Source organism: Chenopodium album, chromosome 22 (assembly GCF_948465745.1).
Source record: "Chenopodium album chromosome 22, dcCheAlbu1.1, whole genome shotgun sequence".
In the NCBI taxonomy this organism is placed as follows: Eukaryota; Viridiplantae; Streptophyta; class Magnoliopsida; order Caryophyllales; family Amaranthaceae; genus Chenopodium; species Chenopodium album.
Genome location: NC_137855.1, coordinates 18910375 through 18932428, shown reverse-complemented (window position 1 = coordinate 18932428; position 22054 = coordinate 18910375). Strand labels below are relative to the sequence as shown.

The 22054-nt window shown below is 34.1% G+C and overlaps 1 protein-coding gene across 1 annotated transcript; it reads left to right on the top strand.

Moving 5' to 3' along the window:
• Positions 1–207: 207 nt before the first annotated feature.
• On the top strand, positions 208–20646 carry LOC145605635 (protein ANTHESIS PROMOTING FACTOR 1-like). Its single transcript, XM_081661708.1, has 10 exons — positions 208–355; positions 2996–3096; positions 3323–3432; positions 3543–3609; positions 3832–3931; positions 7231–7347; positions 7431–7568; positions 7729–7810; positions 8175–8224; positions 20247–20646. The coding sequence occupies exons 1-10, from the start codon at positions 278–280 to the stop codon at positions 20415–20417; spliced, it is 1014 nt and encodes a 337-aa protein (XP_081517834.1). The 5' UTR covers positions 208–277; the 3' UTR covers positions 20418–20646.
• Positions 20647–22054: the final 1408 nt, after the last annotated feature.

Here is a 22054-nt window from a genome sequence, read left to right as displayed (position 1 = left end):
ATAATCCTTTTTTTTAATCAACTATCTTATTATTTTGTTAGGAAAAAAATAAAATTTTAAAAAAAAGTTTTTGGCGGGAAATTTTTTAATGTGGACGCGACACATGTACTTCTAGAATAATCCTGGTGATTACTTTAGTATATAGTATTGATATATATATATATATGCACTTATATCTTTTCGAGGTTTCTTTGGCTTCTGCTTTGCTAACACTACCGGCCTTTGGAGTCCCCTTTCCAGAAACGAAAACTTGCTGCAATTACTCTCTTCGACGTTAATGGTGATTATGTCTCTCACTCAGCTTGATGACGATATTGTGCGCACCGTGTCCATTGGAGCCGTCTTCTCAGACTTTGTGAGTTTATCACTACTTTAATTCCTTCACATTCTTTCAATTCTTACTCTTCAAATTTGTTGCTCATTAAATTGTTTGGATTTTCAATTTGTTATGATGTTTAATTTTTGTCTAGAATTTTTTTGTTGTTGTATTTTTCCTATTTAATTTTATTCAATTTGGGTGCTGATTTTTTTTTTTAGTGGATGTAATGCATTATGATTTGCTGCTTGGAAGATGCTGTTGATTTTATAAGGTGTTTATGGTTTAATAAAATTCAATAGTTTGAAGAGGTTTTTTGAAAAGTTAGGCTTGTAAATTTAATCACTAAATTTGCAATTAATCAGCATGTGGATTTGTGTGGTTACCAGTGAGAAATAACTACTTAGGGATAAGGAGCAGAAAACAGAGAAAATCCAAGTTTTTTTTTTTCATCTTCATAAACAAATGTGGTTCATCATAGGGTAAAATTGGCGTTTTTTGGGGTAAAAATGGTAAGCGGCTTTACCCATTTCTACCCCAAAATACGCCAATTTTGCTCTTTGATAAACAACATTTGTTTTTTCGATAAACTGGGGCTCCCTCCAGAAAACATGTTATTATCAAAATTTCAAATGTACTAGAAGGCAAGACAATTGAAAAAACGATTATATGACAATGTTCATTTAAGATGACTCCATTGGGAATGAAGTTGAATCTCGAGAATTAGTGATTACTTTTTAATTTGCTTAGTTCACTACCTCAACATGAAGTACATAATAATTTGGCGTTGATCTAGCTAGTGACTTTTCAGTTTGCCATTCCTCACAAAATCGAGAAGATCATAGAAGTTCTATAAAATTCCCATGTTTGTGCCTTGTTCCACACAATATCCTGCTCTTATATAATTTCTATGTAGATAGGAATACGTTTCCGCTCCTTCTAGGCATGTTGGAAGTACAAGAGTACTCAACAATTATGTGAACCATACCCTTCTTGAAAATGTGTATGTGTCTGCCCCAACCATTATAATCAGGCATATTAGCTCTAGTCTTGGCGATCCTTGATCTGCGTTCTCAACTTCCTTGTTCTAATTCCCTCTACTACGACACAATGTTAGCATATAGCTCTTAACCTACACAAATTCTTAAATGAACCTGGTTCATACTAATTTATTGTGGACCACTAATATTAAAGAAACTATGGTTATTTTATTAATAAAAAAAAGGTCACTATAATAAAAATAAAGTCATTACGTCGAAATAAAAGTCATTTTGGTAATATATAAGCTATAAGAGGTTTGGTTTTTAATTAAATTTGTATATACTAGTCAATATGAATAATAAAGGTCACTATGTTAAAATCAGGGTTATAGCGTCGTATTCAAGTTTACAATTATATTAAACGTTATACAAGTTTTAATAAATGTTACTATGTTAAAAATAAGGTTATTATATTAAAAATAAGGGTCACTATGTTCAATATAATGTCAGTTGTGTGTGTACAAATTTCGGGTCCACGCAAGTCTTTCTGCTTAACCTAAATGTTCTACAATAATGCTATGTCATCTGGATGAATGAGTGTACAGTCCCAAATGTCTAAGTGGGAGAGCTCTTTCTCGCTTTGTTGATTTCAACTTAATCTTTCCAAATTTTGTTGTCCAAGGTGATACAAAGTTGTAACATGGGTGTAGGCATGGAGGCCATTTGTTTTTACTTTCAAATCTATTGCCATGCTATATCTTTCTTTAATTAAGGGCCAATTAGCTATGAGATTGTGATTTATGAGCGCTATTTCCATGAAGGTAATGTTATATTTTTAAAAAATAAGCACTTCTGTAGGTGCAATATCAACAGTGAAAAACTACTCCTGAAATTAGTCCCATGCTGCATGGAGACTGCTTGACTATATACTATGTTTCTATTACAATAGCTTTAGATTTTGGGACAGAGAAAGTGTTCAGAAATCAAATTTGAGTAGATGCTAAACTTTCAGTCTGTACTTATGTACACTTGTTAAATAAGCATTTTACTCATTCAAATGGATGTAAACACTAAGGTAAGATCCTTGAAAAATAATGAAAATTTATGCAAAAGCTTGAACCATCCAAAAATTTGACACTTTTGAATAATCCAAAGTACGATACTGATACTTTGAATATTCCAAGTTATATCATTGATATCTGCATGGGTAGCCTTGCTTGCCGACATATATATTCCTAGTTTTCAGCAATTGATCCATGAAAATGTTAGGATCATGCAAAATGTAGGTCCCTCTATGTTGAATACTTCTAAATGGTCCAATGGTTAGTCTGAGATGCATCATTGGGACCTGCATGGAAACCAAAAGTTGCTGACTTATGTTGCCTAGTTCCAAGTAACTTCCTCATAGATCCTTATGGCTCTCAGTGAAATGTCTTAAAATATTCTCTAACTTATATTTGCTAAATCACTCTATGGGTTCCAAGATATATCGTCCCACATACAACAGATAACTAGAGTTCTGCAAAATTATTCATGATACTAAATAGTTTTATTTCATAAAGAATGATGTGCAAATGTTTAACAATAATCTACTAAAAGAGGAATAGCGGGAAAGATTCTAGAGAGCTTACGTGAAGCATCATATGCTTTTTTTTGTTCTTTGACATCTTTGTCATCACCAAGTAATTATTCTTTGCAGGGTGGAAAGATAAACTCAATCGATTTCCATCGAACAAGTGATCTGTTGGTTACTGCTAGTGATGATGATTCAGTTCGACTTTATGATATTGTTAGTGCCAAGTGAGTCCACTATTCGAGATAATACTAAACTTAATGATTCTAAGCTATTATCTCAATTACCACCTTACACTGTCTTTCTGATATGTGCTTCTTACATACCTGATAATGGCAACCTATTATCAGTGAACCTGCTCTTATAAAATTTTAGTTAATTTCGTTAAATGGAATGCCTAGTTTTTAAGCTAATATATTGTTGTTTCACCGATTTATATGTAATGATTTCCAGACTTCTGAAGACCACATATCATAAAAAACATGGTGCTGATCGTATATGCTTCACCCACCACCCTAGCTCGATGATTTGTTCCTCCAAGTATAACCTTGATTCAACAGGAGGCAAGTTCATTTACTATTGTTTCTTGACTATGTTCTGTTTCAATCATGTGCAGGCTTCACTGCTTGCTGTCTGAATACTATGTAAATATGTTCTTGCTTTTTTCTTGCAGAATCCCTACGATATCTTTCCATGTATGATAATCGCTGTCTTCGTTATTTTAAAGGCCATAAAGAAAGGTTTGAATATCGTCACACGAAATAGTTGTTAACTGTATAAATGGCCTCTACTGTTGGATCCTTGTTGATCTCTTGCTTGATTTTTTCTATAAATCATATTGGGTGTTGTGGACCTTGAGTGTGAAGCCTTGGAAATATTCTTGTACTACCATTTCTATGTTACCTCTCTTTGCCAAAGTTGAAATGCCTTGGATTACTAATATCTGGTGGTCTATTTTGCAGAATTGTTTCCTTGTGCATGTCACCAATCAATGATAGCTTTATGTCTGGTTCCCTTGACCACAGCGTAAGAATATGGGATCTTCGAGTAAATTCCTGCCAGGTAGGTCTCTAACCTTTGTAAACATATTTTTTTTGTTCTCTATACCGAAAAGGATTTAAGTGACCGCTGTTGTTTATAAATCTAGAGAATACTTCTTTTCCATTGCAAGTTCATTGTTATATAATTAAGTAATTAATTAATTGAGTTTTGTTTTGTTATGGTGTGAACAATTTCCAAGTCAGTTGAAACAGAGAAACTATGTGCTGTGTGATTTAGTTAGGCCTATCTCATCTGGCTAAGGTGCTTTGAGGTTTATCTTTGCTATCTTCTAAATTTGTTTTTATGCTTATAATAAAGATGATATACATCAATGATAGTGGGAGAAATTTCATTGAGCTTATAGCTTAATTGATGAACCCTTATATGGAGTTTAACTTTCTTTATTATGAAACTCCATAGAATTTGATTATATTCATATTCTAATTTTTATTTAAGTTAGCAAAGCTCAATGTAGCTTTTGAAATCCAAATTTCTATAACTTACAAGTTTGTGTGCACTTTTCGAATTTGAATAGGGTTCATTAGTAGATCTAATTTGATTGTTTCATCAATAGATACTTATATTTCACAAATAATTTTGTAGTGCATTTCATGAATATTCAATAATAAAATTTGATTAAAGATACATTATGAATCTCACTTAATATGAAAGTGTGGTTGGAGGCATATCACCTGACACTAGAATTCCATTTGGATGCCATCTTGGTCAATTGTAAACGGTAGGTTCTTTGGTGAACCTCAATTGGTAGTGTGTTTATTTTATTCTACTAGTATTTTACTCTTATTATTATTATTATTATTATTATTATTATTATTATTATTATTATTATATATATATATATATATATATATATATATATATATATATATATATTTTTTTTTTATTATTTTTTTTTATTATTTTTTTTTGCAAACAATCCTTCATTTTGTGAGGAACTCACTGATCAATTATGGATTAAGCACGAAAGAGATTCAAAGAAAAAACACACACAATAATTGATATGGCGAAAGATTGTGTGATTGATAAACGGTAGCTTCAGCCTACCACCCTCCAAAGTACCTCAAGGATACTACTTTCTAATACACTAGTCTCATCTCATACCTCCCTTCCTAAGACAAACATTCTTATATATACAACTTAATACTATGCTGCCACTTAATTACATTTGTCTCTTCTACTGCTACTTTACTACTTTGCTCCACTACTTGGTGTTGCTCTCCCCTCCACTTCAGAAATTGTAGACCTTAACTACTTTTGTCCTCATGTGATGGAAGTGTTAGATTGTTGGTTGCTTTCCCCCTTCTCTGATAGTACAGCTTGATTGGTGGCTTAGGCTTGAGTAATGGGCAGTTATATGAGTCTATTACATCACTCCCCTGCTGGACTTTCACCTTGTCCAAAGTTTGTGAGGGTTTTGAATTTGTAGTTGCAGCACATTACATATTACATCTCAACTAGTGTGTGGACCAGATGATATATTTTTTTTAATTTTTTTTTACTATTGTTTGATGATTATCTTGATAGTTTTCACTTCCTAATTTTAGTTTGGAGCATTTTAAAATAGTATTTTAATTTTAACTATCCTTTCTTTTTTTTGTTGACATATTAACTAATCTTTTTAGATTGCTAGTACTTGGAGAGTAATTTCCATGCCTTGTATGTTATCATTTGTTTGTCCAAAGATATTCAACACTTAATGAATATTGAAAGGATATACAGTATTTTATTACATATTGATAATATAAGTAATTTTCGAAACCATGCATATGCTAAAATTACTTCATCAAAAGTCAACATTTAGTAGTCACTGCTTCAATGGAAAATATCAAATTACATGTATAAAAATCCAAATTATAGAAATTAGTTTCTTTAAAAACTTAACCAATACCACTTATATTTTAGCGGAGTAAGAAATCACAAATAATAAGTATCAAAGATGATAAAAATTCTTATCTAATTCTTGTTGATCCTAAGATCAAACCCTATTATTAATGCTGTTTTGATGTCATACATTCCATGGAAGCCAAAGTAGATCTTCGATTTTCCTTGACATGCGGAGTTTTGCTGCATCATTATTCATTTAAAACTATCTCTTTGTCTTCCTATTTCTTAACCTTGTCTCAGGGCCTTACACATAAATAGTTGCTTATCAGTGAATGCACAGAGTCCTTTGCTGGTGTTTAATATGTAAAAGTCTTATCTATTTTAACTTTTTGGTTCTGCTGGAATTTTGAAACTGTCCATTATCAGTATAGGGGTTGTTAAGGAAAACTTAGACCATTGTACATTGCCCCATCTTGCAAAACCAGTTCGTTCATCCCATATCGCAGAATAAACCCAATCCAGGTCTCTGCTCATTGCAAACAAGATAGCCAAAGGTAGCGACCAATATTCTCATCCTCTGTCACTACAACCACATCAATTGAGCCTAATCTCAATCAGGGGTATCGTTTCATAACCCTAAAAATGTATTGAGCCATTGAGGCATTGTTGGACAATGACTTTTGGCTATGAGCCTTTTAGTGACACAGATATAAAGAATTTTTTTTTGTTTGTGAAGTGATACCGGAGTCCCTCCAATGATCAAAAACTGGTACTAGATAGGAATCATAGGATCTTATGAAAACAAGTGTTGGACTAAAAACTGAAACGTTTAAATGTACCCATGTATAAGTCAACAGTACCTTTTTTTTTTTCTTTTTTTTTTCCTTTTTATGTGTGTGTGTGTGTGTGTGTTTTTTTTTTTTTTTTTTTTTTTTTTTAATTTTTTTAAAAAAATAAGTTTTGGATGTACCCCGAGTGTCACAAGGTTTTGAAATTCTGATATTAACATGTACAATTCCCTCAACACATTATAGAAGAAACCTACCATGGTATGTACACATTTCTTCATAACATCAACTCTCTTCTCAAGTTTTACGACAATTTAATTATTATACATAATGCCATTGTGCTATCCAGTAGGCATGAAGCGTTTAAAAGAATCACATTGAGGTTTGATTCTAAAGGTGCTAATTACAATGTTGTTTTACATGCATTTCACTTAGAATAGTTTGAAGGTGAAGTCATGACGATCAAGCATATGTAATAGCTAACAAACATGGCAGCATATTTATTAGCCTATTTTTTTAAAAATTCTAAATTAAGTTCCTGTTAAAGCATACTTCGTATGATTTAAAAGGTGATACACCATTTTATTAAGTACATAATAACCCTTAGACTTTACGTGCATTTCAGTTAGTAAAATTCCATTGATATGGGAATTGCTATGATTTTGTTTGGACTTGTATGGTTTCCAGGGGATTTTACGGTTGCGGGGAAGACCAGCGGTTGCATATGATCAGCAAGGACTTGTTTTTGCAGTTGCAATGGAAGGGGGTGCTGTTAAATTGTTTGATTCACGCTCCTATGATAAGGTGTGGCACCATATAACCTAGACACTTGCATGCAAATTCCTTATATATGTACCCCTGATAATGATTTTAGACTTTCGTTGTAGGGTCCTTTTGATACCTTTCTAGTTGGCGGAGATACAGCAGAAGTCTGTGACATAAAATTTAGTAATGATGGAAAATCTATGCTCTTGACAACCACAAACAATAATGTGTATGTCCTTGATGCATATGCTGGGGAAAAGGTTACTTTTACCTTAACTGATTATTTCATTTGTATTTGGCTCCATAACCTTTCAGTATAAACTTGAGTTTCTATGAATTCTTGTTTCATTGCTCCTGCACACTCTACAAAGAGAGCTTAATCCATGAGAAATAATTTAGTCTAAATTTTTTCTCATGCAGCGCTGTGGATTCAGCTTAGAGCCTTCACATAACACAACGATAGAAGCGACATTCACTCCTGACGGACAATACGTTGTTGCAGGTTTGTATTTCTTTTCCTTGGCACTATATGAAATAATGCTGTATACTGTGAAAAAGTATGCTTCTTCAATGTATATATATTTTTTAATTAAAAAGTGAAAAAGTCACACACACAAAACATATCTTCTTGAAGCATGTGACTTGTTTAAGCCAATTTGTGCTGTTGATCTTTCCATTACTTTTGTTTTGGTTCCTAAGCACCGATCACTATGCTTGAACTTTTTTATCTGCCTTCCATATGTCACTCTAAACCTCAAAAAAAAAAAAAAAAAAAGAAGGAACTCTTGTGTTGGTTTTTCAATGAACCAAATGATAGCTCGATGTAAATCCGTAGAGCTAAATGCCATGTTTAATTTTCTTTCTAGGATCAGGTGATGGAAGCTTGCATGCTTGGGATATTAACTCAAGGAGTGAGGTAGGTTATTTTCACTATAGCTTTTTCCATGCTCCCCTCCAACAACCATTCCTTTAATTGGCACTCAATCTGTTTCAAAATAAGTACCTTAGTTTGACCGTCACATGTGTCAATGCTGAATTTTGACCGATAATATCTTTAATAATCAATAAGCATTAGTTATAAAAAGTTTATATACGAAAACTATATATTTGAGATGACTAACTTTATTAGTGTTGTATGTGAATTGTTTGTTTATGAGACTCTTAATTATCCATATTCTATGAAGTGATTTATTTACATTCATTTTTGACAAAACTAAATGAGTCAACAATGGGAAAAAGTTTTTCTCCTTATGCTTTGGTTATGTTAAGCTTAATAATTTTATTATGTTAAGCTTAATAATTTCATTCAACCTAAGACCTTATCACCTTATCGCCCGTTGTCTTACTATAGTAAAACTTGCTAACGTGTGAGTAATCTTATAATTGCTACAACAAGTGAAAGATTAATGCAACATAGAAATGAAATATAGAAGAGGTACGATTAACATCCATACAAGAAGTTGCACAAACTAAAGATAAATACATGATAGGGAGGATCACTTAAGTTCTTCAACACAATCAGAGAAAGAGTAATGATCTCAATACATGAGATGATTAATACTAGGCTAAAATTAAGAGCTAAGAGCTACAAAAGATTATTGTTGTTTGTTTATAATAACATTGCACAAAAGATATTCCTACTTATAACTATGAAATTATATATAGCAGGCCTAGAAAGTTTATCAAGATAGAAGAAAATAATAGCAAAAAAAGATAAAATAAAAACAATAGTGACGGGGCTTTAGAGGGGGAGAGAACAAATAAAGCAATTGAGGTCAAGTGCTTGAAAACAAAAGGGAAGAAATGAACTGATTTCATTGCCTATCCTCCTCGTAAACCTCGTGTCAAACTTGAAAGACAAGGCTTGAGGTTATCGTAATTGTTCTTAGACTCCTTAGTGTTTCGTCGTTTCGTCCGGGGGAAAATAGTGTATGTACTTGCCCTTCATGGCCTTGGCCCTCTTCTTATTCTCGGTTCTCCGCCTTTTTCGTAGTTTCCCCTTTATTTTGCGCTTTTTCCTTTTCGACGATATCTTCCTCCCTATTGGCATGTATGCATTAGGCCTCGTTGGGTAAGTGAAGGTTTTTTGTCTTATACTCCCTCCGTCCCTAAATATAATTTCCATTTGACTTATTTGTGTCCAACTTTGAAAACTTTGACCATAAATTTTCGTTAATTTATAAGAGATTATATATTCATTTGGGATCTTGTTAGATTGATCACATTCTATATTTTATTAATATCATGTTTTAAAAATTTTACGCGCATTAAAATAGAGATATAGACGTTTTTAGACACGTCATGGAGATCGTAAAAAGTCAAACGGGAACTATATTTAGGGACGGAAGGAGTATATGTATTAGGCCTCTTTGGGTATATGACAGTTTTTTTTGCCTTGTATTTTGGGCGTCATAGGGCAAATGAAGAATTTAATTTAAGTATCTCAATTATATTGCAGGGCCATCTTAGAAGATTTTGGGGCCCTGCTCTAAAATAAAATTTGGGCCCTTCATAATTTTAAAAATAATTTTCGGATATTTATCTTATTACTAAAAGTAATAGTAACTCAATACAATTTGGACCATATATTAACCTTCTAATGTTAGGAGGCATAATTAAACACAACAAATATTATAATATTCACATAATAAAATTTAAATAATGGTAGTAGCTTTGAATAAAGTAAAAGACATATCCATCCTCAAGTGACATATTTTCTTAGATTCTTTTCCATTTTAGTTCAACCTTTTAACAATTTATTAAAATAATGAGACAATCAAATTTAGTAGTCTTTACCAAGCTGAAAAATAATATTTGACTTTAATTTATCACTTTATCCTAATTAATGTGTTCTGATTGGATAAAAAGAAATTAGAATAGGGATTATATAGGAGAAATTTGAACTATTTAATAATTATTTCTTCGTTATAAATCAGCGTAAAAATGGAAAACCTTTTTGATTTTCATATGTACTGCATAATTTATTGAGTAGATATAATAAATAATGAAAATTAATTGTCAAATTTAGGGGAAGATGAATACTTGGAGAATTTAAGAAGGAAGTTGAATTAGGATAGATGAATTTACATGGGAATTGAGACCGATGAATTTGCATTGGAATCGTTGAATCTGGGAAAGAAGATTCAGCGTGATTTTTGGGGCAATTAATTTTTTTTTTCAGATAAAGTAAATACATTAATTAAAATATCAGGCTATTAGTAAAAATTATGGGCTTTTAATATATTTGGGCCCTCTACTTTTGAGGCCTTGTGCTACACTGCTACTATACCTCTTGCACACCGTCATGTACGAGTTGTTTATTTGTTATGCCTAGGGGTGTTACGAGTCGAGTCAAAGACCGAGCCTTGGTTGGCTCGGTGGAAGCTCATCCATGAAAAATTGGGGCTTGGCTCGAGCTCAATACTCCTTAAGGCTCGAGACTCCTAAAAGCTCGACTTGGCTCAGTTCGGCTCGAGGCTTAATTTGGCTTGACTCGAGGCTTAATTTGGCTCAACTCAAGGTTTAAATTGGCTCGACTCGAGCTTCGGACTTTAGTATTTAGCCCATTTAACAAGTGTCCAAATGGTGCCCATATCATTATTTCTTAGATAATCAAAGTTAGCTTTTATAACTCTCATATTCTATCCCTTGTTCCTATCTCCAATGTGGGACTATTCCTTTCCTCTTGTTATTTTGTTTTAGTTCTTCTTTCTAAAAAATAACATAAATCATCTACAATAACTCCAAACTTAGCGAGAACACTAAAGTTATGTAGATTTTTTTAATCCTTAGCCTTAAAAATGAAGAAAAGTTTATGCTAATAATCAATTTATTACCAAAAAAATATTAATATAAAAAAAAAAAATCGAGCTTGCTTTCGAGCTGAGCCAAGGATAGATCAAGCTTGGCTTGTTAAGATCTTGAGCCAAAGCTGAGGAGCTCAAGCAGAGCCTATACCGAGCTTTGATTGAGCCGAGTTTCGAGTAGTTCATGATCACGCTCAGCTCTTTAACACCCCTAGTTATGCCCATGCATGATACTTTTGGTACAAATAAACTTTGCAAAAACATATGTGATAGTTATGTTAGTTGATAACTATCCCTTTCGATTGAAATGTAGCATTTGGGAAATTTTATTATCATCCTCGTTGTACGAAATTTATGATAGTTAATATCAAATTGACTATACTCGAATATAAATTATAATGTAAATGTAGATATCTAGTTTCGGTCGTTAGATATTATGAAAGAGATCAAGCGGCGAATCATGTAGTGCTTGAGCCTCTAAAAGAACTTGAAAAACGGGTACACATCCTTGTGGGAGAGAGACTTGGGATAAACACTATTTTTGTTAATTTCATTGACGAAGCAATTAAGCACTAGGTAGATGTTAGTGCCCCATCAAAGGGGATGGTACTATATGTAGCTAACTTAAGATAATCAGGATCCTTAATGAACAAGACGCTCAAACCAAGTGTTGGTAGAGATCCCTGGGATCCAACCCTAGGTACTTGTTAGGCTTTAAAGAGTGTGGCCCGCACAAAAAAGGGTCCCTCATACTTTTCTGGCCCAGAAGAGCATGGTTAAGTTCAGTCAAAGCCTCCGATGTAAAGCGAAATTAAGCTGGTTCAACACCCTTGACCAGAAAATTAGGGCCAATGGAACCTAATCTCTTGTGGTTGCCCTTGCATATTGCTGAGTTAGGGGGTGACACCTGAAAGTGTAGAACAATCTGGAACGGAAAAACTTTGGGAATGAACAATACTCATCAATACAATCCGTGGATGAATTATTGAGTCTTTAGAAGGATGACAAAGGAAACAGATAATAAAGAGTAGAAGATGAGTCAATTAAGTGTAGAACGGTTGTCTTCCTTTAAAGAATCAAGTTTGCAAGGATAACAAATGGAAGTAAAATTCAAAACCTTTGATTTAGCGTTTATATAGCCAATTTTTTACCATTGTTACATGTCATAAATTCCGTGTAGTGGAAAGGATGGTAATAAAACTTCCTGCTGCGTTTCAAACACAAGGAATATGTATCAAACTATCAACTAACATTACTGTCACATATCTATTTACCAAGTTTGTTTTATTTGGACAAGAAGTGTCATATATGTGGCATAACAAATGATGTTGAGATACTTGAAAATCCATACGTGAACAAGACAAAACCCTTCATTTACCTATGAGGCCTCAACTACCGATGCTATTATTACTCTTGATAAATTTTTACTTAAGAACTTTGTATTGGGAACCCATATCGAGAGGTCATGCTAACGGTACATTTAAAATGTCATTAGCTCAAGGGTTGTATTTATCTCCTTCAAAAGGAGAGGGGGTTGTATATGTTTCATCAACTTTTCATCTTCACTCACTAAGAGTTAAAACCCTAAAAACTCTAGAATATTTCAACTTTTTCTTATTAATGGCTGAAGCAAACAAAAACCAATCATCTTCTCTCTCACCCTCAACATACCCTTCCTTCTCAAAATCACCAGGGAGAAGGAAATCAGTGAAGAGGAGAAAGAGGTAAGCTAAGAAAAGAAGGCGATAAATAAGGAGGCCAAAGCCAAGGCTAAGAAGGGCAAGTATAGACACTATGTTCCCTGCAGTTGGCACATAGGAGACGGAATCTGAGAACAATTCCGATAACTACAAGTGTTCTCCTTCAATCTTTGGCACAATGTCTGACAGGCGATGAGATCAGTTGATCTATTACTCTTATCTCATTAATAGCATCTACAAGCAACCTTATACAATAGATCTCTATAAACAACAATTGCATGTTTACAAGATCCATTTAACACAACTGGATTCCTCAACTAGATGCATTATAAAATGCTTCAGTAGAGCCTGCCTCTAAGCCTAGAGTTTGTGGGATATTTTATGCACAACTGAGTTTCCATGAACTACTGCATAGGTTGCTACAGTGAAGCACATTGATGACCTGAGACTAGATTCTCTTAGAGTAATCACATTCGTAGAGTAGGTGTTGAACACTTTCATTTCTAGTAACAAGGGATATGCCATAGCAAGTGCATATGTTTAGTGACCAGTCTGTTCCAAAGAGTTAATCAAGTAATAAAAGACTTAAATGAAGCAAAATTATTACATATCATCCTAGAATTTTTTATTCAAAGACCCATGAGCATTTCTTAGGAACTGAAGCAACCCTGAAATCTCTATATCTGAAAATGGATATGCACCCGCTTGACCCACATGTTATCAGCCTTAAAAGACAAATCCCATATGACCTTAATTACTGCAGCTTTATTCCACTCATCAAGAGATAACAAATTTCGGCTACCACAAACTCTTTGCTGGTAAATATGCTTCCATTTCATGAAGGATTAGTTTTCCATGTCCAAACAAAGCATCTAAATTTGGCTTTAATTTCCTTCATGATTTTCTTAGAAAGAATGAAAATTTAAGCCCAATAAGTCTGGACTTCAAAAAGAATACATTTGATTAATTGAAGTCTGCTAGCGTAGGAGAAATTTCTAGAGGTCCAACACCAAATTCTAGTATTGACTTTCTCAACTAAGGCCTATATTGTAAAATCATAAGCTTTTTAGAGGAGTGAAACCTAAATACTTCAAAGGGATGAAACCTTTACAAACCCCCAAAATATTCAACTTATTACATTATCACCCTTAGAGACATCACCAAAATAGACCTCAATTCTATAATTTGCAGCCACAAGCCATAGAGATTTTCTTAATACAAGCTGGACAGCATGCTTGTGAAAAGTTATTGATCATCTCCAAACATCATACTTGCAATATTTTGGCTGAACACGCTTGCCGATTCATATGTTTGACCGTTAATATATTTTATTATATACTTATATAAGCTATAAAAAGTTTGTATTAAGAAACTATACATTAATAGACACAACATATTACATGATTACATTGACTTTCATATAATAGCTAAAAAGATGGTCAAAGTGAAATGTGTGAAATGTGTGAAAAGTGCAAAAAGTCAAACATTACGAGTAATTTGGAACGAAGGGAGTATAAGTTATGTTTAACTTTTCACTTCTACAACTTAAGATAAGATTGATAAAACTCCTACATATAGTTAGAAAGATACTCCATACCAATAGCAAACAAATATCCTTTGGAAATTCAGTTAAAGTGGAATAAGAAACTAAAGTCACAAATCCTATGACCTACCTAATTCACTAATTTGGAAAGCCAAGCTCGCCTAGAACAATGGAGTTTTAAGCTTTTTTCAAAACCACTTTAAGCGTGCATACGCATCTAGGAGTAAAAAGCTTATGAAAATAACCTTTGATCAACTCATTTATAATAGAATATTATCACCATTTTGTTTCCCAAGGATGCTAACATCATTAATAACAATGTAACAATGGCAACAACATGAGAGAGCCTACCAGCACTCACCTTAGAAACAATTTTCAACACAATAGTGCAACAAGCAATCGACGAATACTCCTTAACATAAGAAGGGTGTTGAACTTTAGATACATGATTGAGAGTGGTGTAGTTCCGTTGCCTAATCAGCTTTCCAATAGTTAAAAAAATCCAAAACAACTACATAGATATAGGTGCTTCTTTGATCGAAAGACAAGCTTAAAGAAATCAATAGCAAGAGCTTTAGCATCTATCCCAAGTTGCTTCTCTCTTCTCATAGTCACCAAGTCTATAGCAAGGATAGAGCTCACCATGAAGAGTTTTATAGAACCCCATAATCTCCTTTTACTTACCTGTCTAGGCTCCTACATTCTTAGTGAAAATAGAATCAATTTAATTCTTGCTTTGCCTTTGCTTCATGATTAAATAATAATAATGAGAGTTAGAATCCCCAATCAAATCCAATTAACTCTAGATTTCTGCTGATAAGTAGGTAACTCTTTGAACATCTTTAGCTTTCTACATATGCAATTGAACATCATTTGAGATTGAGTAGACTTGAGATTCCACCTTTAAACCCCAAATATAATTTGAATATGAAGATCCCTGAGGTCATGCTTCACTCTCTTCGTATTTATTCTACACCCTCACCACATTCATGAAATCCTTATGGTCAATTAAACATTTAAGGAATCTAAAAGGCTTATTATTCTCGGGATGATAAAAATGTATCTCAAAAGGCAAAGGATTATGATAAAAAAGAGGAGGCATGTAAAAGCCTCAACATCACTAAATTGTTTATTAACTAAGCCCTTATCTATTCTAGTAGCAATGTTATGATCACCACAATAGAATTACCTTAGATAAGGACTATGTTACATTGACACGGGTATGGGTATCCGATATTGGTACGGATCCGAGTGTCTAATACGTCATTTTCAAAAATTTAGGATACGGGGACACTGTCTCAACTTTGAACTCGGGTGCGGGTACGGCAATAATTATTTTAAGAGAAAAAATCGGATAATTAGTTCAAAGTTAAACACAATCATTAAAATTGATTACATAAACTGATACATACATCACACACCTTATTGTTTAACTAATTTTAAAATCTTAGGGGAGCTTGTTAATAATTACGGAGTAAAACAAATAGGAATGAGTACACAAAGCCTTTTTATCTTAAAAAAACATTTTCACCATCTCTGTACCGTACAAAAAGTTTACCTTGGGAAACCACACTTTTTTAAAAAAATTAAATGTACTATACACTCTTGAGAAACCACAAGTTTTTTTTTATTTTTTTTTTATTTTATTTTTTTATTTTTGATTTTATTTTATTTTATTTTTATATATAAAATAAATGTATTGTGCACTCTTGGGAAACCACAAAGTTTTTCAAATAAAGGTAAAAAAATAAAAAGAAAATTCTTCATCTTCTTCCAAGGGCTTCAACCAGTGTTTTCTGCTTCTCTCTCTATAAGCTTCCCTTCTTCTGCTGTATCTTCCTGACTTCCTCCCTACCATGGAAAACCCTTACAAGACAACCTTGCCGTACTCGAGAGCCATGTGGCGTGTCTGGACTGGATTTCATACCCGGATCCGTGTAGGGTCGTATCGACCCGGGTATAACGGCAAAAATGCCTTGCGCGAGTAACAGAGGATAAGGGTTATGTATCCAACTTGATCTTTTTTTCTTGTCATGTGCATCAACCACCAGTGCGAACTTTTTGATCCTTGCTCATCAACATGTTGGCCTCCAAAACCAACTATATGTTTCCTACCAATGAAGTAATAACATTATCGTACCTCTTTTTTTTTTACACAATTAGAAAAATATCTTTGGCCTCATCAATAATATTCCATCCTATGATTCGGTATTAAAATCATCATCTTTGTTGAAGCTTGTATAGCTTTATTTACCTTTAATTTTCTCTATGAGAATGAAACTAGCAAACTAGGCAAATCACTCAAGAAATTATATAATATAATGCTGTAAAATAATTCTCTAACTTGTATGAAAAAAACCCGTTATCAACAATATAATCTAAAATTTTACTTAGAAATTAAACCATATCATTGACAATGACAAATAAATCCTTTTTTAATACACTCTTAAGTTCTTAACCTAGTCCCTCTAAAGTTCGGAATCTCGATTATACTAAGATACATATTAAGGAAAAAAAAAAACTTTGCTAAGAAATCTAATTTTTGAGTACTATACGATTTATTACTCGATGCAACGCTTGTAATTGAGGATTTAATTTAACAAATACTACCTATGTTACATATTAGTTGCAACTTTTTTTTTGAAACAACATATTAGCTGCAACTTTTGCCAAAAAGGATTGCTTCATGTTAGTTGCAACTTTCAATTTTTTTCCCTTTGTAGGAAGTTTTTTTAAATGAAATAACAATTTTTTCCCTTACTAAATATTTCATAAACACAATTAACCTTAATCAGATTTCATTGAATTTCTAAGCTAACTTAATTAACATAATATTGTCACCCAATTAAATCAACAATCAATTCCAAAAATCATTAAGATCCATCATCATCTCCCACAAAATAATCAGACCACCAGTCCACCACTTTGGTGTTGCTGCCGCTACCTCAAACCACCACCTTAGCTACTGCTCATCACCACCTTCACAATCGCCGACTTCTCCCTCCTCCCCCTCGGTCGTGTTCTTTTCTCTCTCTCTTCTTCTTATTCTTCTTCTTTATTTATTTTTTATTTTATACTTTTTTTTTTAGCTTTGTGGGATGGGTGGGCTAGTTTGGGATGGTTTTGGAGTGCCTCAAGGTGGTTTGGACACCACCTTCTCAACGTCGCCGCCGCATCTAACGACCACTGTCAACGTCGTCGCTGCTCATCACCATATTCAAAGTCATTGCCTCCTCTCCAGTGTTCCTTTCTCACTCTCTTCTTTTTTGAAAAAAAAACCAAAAAAAAAAAAATTTAGATTTGATTTTGGTGGTGCTCGAGGTCGTTTAGATCTTGATTTTTTAAAAAATCGAGTAGAGAGGGGGTGGTTTCGATGTCGTTTGGGTTGATAGGGGGTGACTTTTGGGTTATTTAGGGTGCTTGTAGGCCTGAGAGGTGGTGGTTTCTTAGAGGTGGTGGTTTTAGGGTTGTTCGGGGTGCGTGTGGGTGGATACTGGGTGGTTCAGGCTGTGAGGTGGGTGGTTTCGGGGTGGATGCTGTTGGGCAATGGTGGCAATGGTTGCAGTGTGGCTGTTGTTGGTGGTGGTGGTCAATTTATTAATTACCTTCACTTTCTCCTACCCTTAATTTTCTGTTCTTATTCATTAATAACCATTATGAAATTTTGTCTTAAAATCCGAGCTTAAAGTTGCAACTAACTTGAATCGGAGGTAGTAAATCTCCTATATAATATCCTTATAAGAATGATAACAAACAAAAACTAAGTAGATGAAGTCGTCGAAGTCTCACATGCCCCAAACGATATGAACCTTGCCATTTTAACCAATCCTAAAACTCGAGTCATTAGCTTGGAAGAATCTCTTTTACACAAGGACTTGTGAATACCAATGTAGATGTACTCACAATATTCATTCCAAATCATCCAAGACCTATCCACCATATTGGCATTACTCTTAACACCTAGGTTTCAACGAACTATTTGTAACATAGCAGATTCCCAAAGGTAGCAAAAAAAGATACTACTTGTTAAGCTACTCCTAGCTAGTTTTGTTAGTTATTTGCACAAGTAAAATACTAGCCTACACAACTTTCTTCACGTTACTTTTCCATAGAACACTTTCTAGCTTAATTGATTCCTAGAAGGACAATCACTTGAGATCTATGAAGAAAGGGTTTTCTGCTATGAACTAGGACACGAGCTATTTGTACGAAACAGTAAGACAGAAAATAGAGGAAAGCTTGAAGGATTTGATTGATAATGGAATGTAACGGCTACAATGAGGAATAGCAAAACTACTACTCTTGTGGACTACTTTTACTTCTACTTCTACTGCTAGGCTAATACTAATTTCTCCAAAAACATAAATTTTACTATTGCATTGCTCAATCTTATATATCAAGCTCTCCCTTACAAAAGAGTACTCTCACATTAAACTTCTTTGTCATGTACTGGCCGAATGTCCTTTCCCACAATGCTTAGTGGAACATTAAAATTCCTTGTCTTCTTCCTGATACATTTGCTGCAGCCCTTCACCTTGTCCCTTGCTCTTTTGTTTGTGTCTCCTTTCGTAGACCTTGATTGGTTGTTGGTGTCCCTCGGCTCGTTCCATTGCATTACTCCCCTCCCGGACGTTCACCTTGTTCTCAAGGTGGAAGGATGGAAACCGGAGGTTGATAGTGTCAATTTCCTCCCAAGTTGCTTAAAAATCAGGAAGGTCCTGCCATTTTAGCAACACTTCAGTGCGGATCTTGCCACCTGCTGCTTTCTTTCTCATTCCCAAGACTGCCTCAGCCACCAATTCCAAATCAGCATTGAGCTGAGTAGGAAGGGTCAGATTGACAGGAACACTCTCCACGACCTTTTTTAGTTGCAACACATGAAACACCGGATGTACCTTGCTCTCTTCAAGCAATCTCAAGCAATATGCCACCTTCCCCACACGCTGCAGGACCTCAAATGGCCCATAGAAACGTGCTGCCAGCTTCTCATGTGGTCCTTTAGCAATGGTCTGCTGTCGGTATGGCTGTAATTTCGGGAATACCCTATCACCGACCTCAAACTCCACATCCCTCCTCTTGCCATCAGCATTTATCTTCATCAATTGCTGAGCCCGATTGAGATTCATCTTGTCAGTATGGCTGTAATTTCAGGAATACCCAATCACTAACCTCAAACTCCACATCCCTCCTCCTGCCATCAGCATTTATCTTCATCAATTGCTGAGCCCGATTGAGATTCATCTTTAACTCATCTAAAATTAAGTCCCTTTCCAGCAGCCCTTCCTCCAAGCTCTTCACTACAGTTGCGCCTTGCTTCACTTTCTAGATTTTAGGAATCCCTATGACGATTCATGTTTGCTGCCCGCAAGTTGTTTTTGGACTAAGGATTTGAAGTTGAATTGCTGTCTTTTATGTTTGTTTTTATTTTTTATTTTTTTATGCTTATTGCTTAGTGACATAGATTGTTAATTTCAATGGATGAATTTGTAGGTTTTGGGTGGCTATGAAGATACATGAGTAAAGTAGATGGTTGTTTACTAATAGTGGGTGATTGCGTGTAGAGTAGTGAATGCGTACTAGGATTGCTAACTAAATGTAAACGAATGGTCACTTCTACTACCTTCATTCCCTCCTAGAGCTAGTAGATTGTAGGGAATTTGGCACATTCTTACACTCGCAAATACCTTGGAAGTACCTTGTATGGTGGCTCTCCCCTTTGTACCACCCGTTCCACTGGGAATTTTTGAGTGGGGTGGGTTGGGTGGAGGGGCTGGAGTTTCAAGGCTAACAGCAGTCATGATGTCTGAGGAATTTTTGTTCTGATCTCTAATGACTTGTGATGCTCATCTTTTGTCTTTTAGCTCACCTGAATCATATTTTTTTCTACAGATTGGACGTTGGAGTAGTCACATCGGTGTTGCATCCTGTTTGAAGTGGGCACCGCGAAGGGTGATGTTTGTGGCAGCTTCTAGTGTTCTTACTTTCTGGATACCTGACCATGGAAAAATCACTGGCGAATCAAATGCCAAGGATGCTGATGCTGCCACTAAACTGGAGTGACTGCTAACGTGCTGACAGCATGATCTTTCACATTAATATATGCATTAGGCAATCCAGTGCATTACAATAGATATATGCGTGGCCAACATGACTGATTTTAACATAGGATTATAGGAAGAAGACATATGAGTTACTGGTTATGTAGCAATCAATTTACGGTATTTGACCACTTGAATGTATACATAGCATATTAGAATGTGAAGATCAACTTAACAGTGCCTTAAAGTGATATCATTACTGTTTTTTTTTTTTTTTTTTTTTTTTTTTTTTTTTTTTTTTTTTTTTTTTTTGGGTAATAACAGCATTATTTTAACACATATCTCTCACATAGTCACATCTCACATGTTATACATGCTTATTGTGAGAAGGTGAGAAGTAAGGATACATCAAATGTGTACTATAGAATCTAATATATACTTCCTCCGTTTCTTTTTACTTGCAACACAGCCTTGTGGCACGTGTTTTGAGGTCAGGTTTATGTAATGTAAACAGTTAAATTATTTATTATAATTTTTACAAATAATACTTAACCCTATTCTAATCTTTGTGTAAAAATTATATTGATAAAATCGCTCGTTTACCCTCACTAATCATCTCTTAAAACTGTGTGTCTAAAAGGTGTGTTGCAAGTAAAAGAAAACGGAGGAAGTATATGTAAAGGGGAGTTTTTTCCCGAGTTTTTTGAGAGCTACGTAGGATTTAATTTTCTTAGCGCGCCACGTAGGATTATAAATTTTAGTTGTAGTCAATCAAATAAGAGATTATTAATTTATTTTAGAATTAAATAATACAAATGCCATGTAAGCAAAATTGGCGAATAAAATTTTTAAGTTTAAACTAATTAAATATAAAATATTAGGGTTCGTTTGGCAATGCTGTGGTTTTCTGTTTTTTGGTTTTTTGTTTTTTAAAAGTATATTATATATGTCACAAAATGAATAAAAAATTATTTAGACTTATTAAATCATGATAATTTTGAAAACTGACAACAAAAAAGTGGAAACATCTTTTTCTTGTTTCCTGTTTTTGGTTTTTAGTTTTCAAAAAACAGAAAACTGAAAACCAAAAATGATGCCAAACAAACCGTTTATCTTTTGATATTAGAAATTTTATCTAAATATGTAACAAATTTTAGCATAAAAATAAAAAAAATGTTTTAAAAAATTCAAATAAACTGTGCATCGCACGGGTTTCATCAAGTATAGATATATACATTACATATACATCAAAAATACATTATAGGTACTTAATACTTTATAGGTACGTGGCTTTTAATGAGCCAAATTGAGCTCGAATACTGGTTGGCTCGGCTTGAACTCGTTGCTTGCCAAGCCTTGAAGTTTGAGCTTGGCTTAAGCTCGAGTGCTCAAAAAGGAAGCTCGGCCCGAGCTGGTTATTGGCTCGAGTTCGAAATCAGGCTTGCTATAAGCTCGATGTTGATAATAAGTTCATTGAGGCTCATAAATACATAATGTATTATGTCACATAACCAGTTTTTCATGTTATTTAACACATATCTTCATTAGACTGACAAGGTCCTTTGCTGTAGGTGCAATGATACGCGGTGGTGGGAGGCATGTCTTGCAATTGGGAGATGAGTAGAGGCACGGAGCCGTGGAGGTGGAGCGATATAGATG

What these genes read in the sequence shown, in the direction of transcription:
- LOC145605635 (XM_081661708.1), top strand. Translation starts at nt 278, where the DNA reads ATGGTGATTATGTCTCTCACTCAGCTTGATGACGATATTGTGCGCACC. An exon ending in GAGCCGTCTTCTCAGACTTT is followed by an intron (nt 356 to 2,995) that starts GTGAGTTTATCA and finishes TATTCTTTGCAG; the next exon opens with GGTGGAAAGATAAACTCAAT. An exon ending in TATGATATTGTTAGTGCCAA is followed by an intron (nt 3,097 to 3,322) that starts GTGAGTCCACTA and finishes AATGATTTCCAG; the next exon opens with ACTTCTGAAGACCACATATC.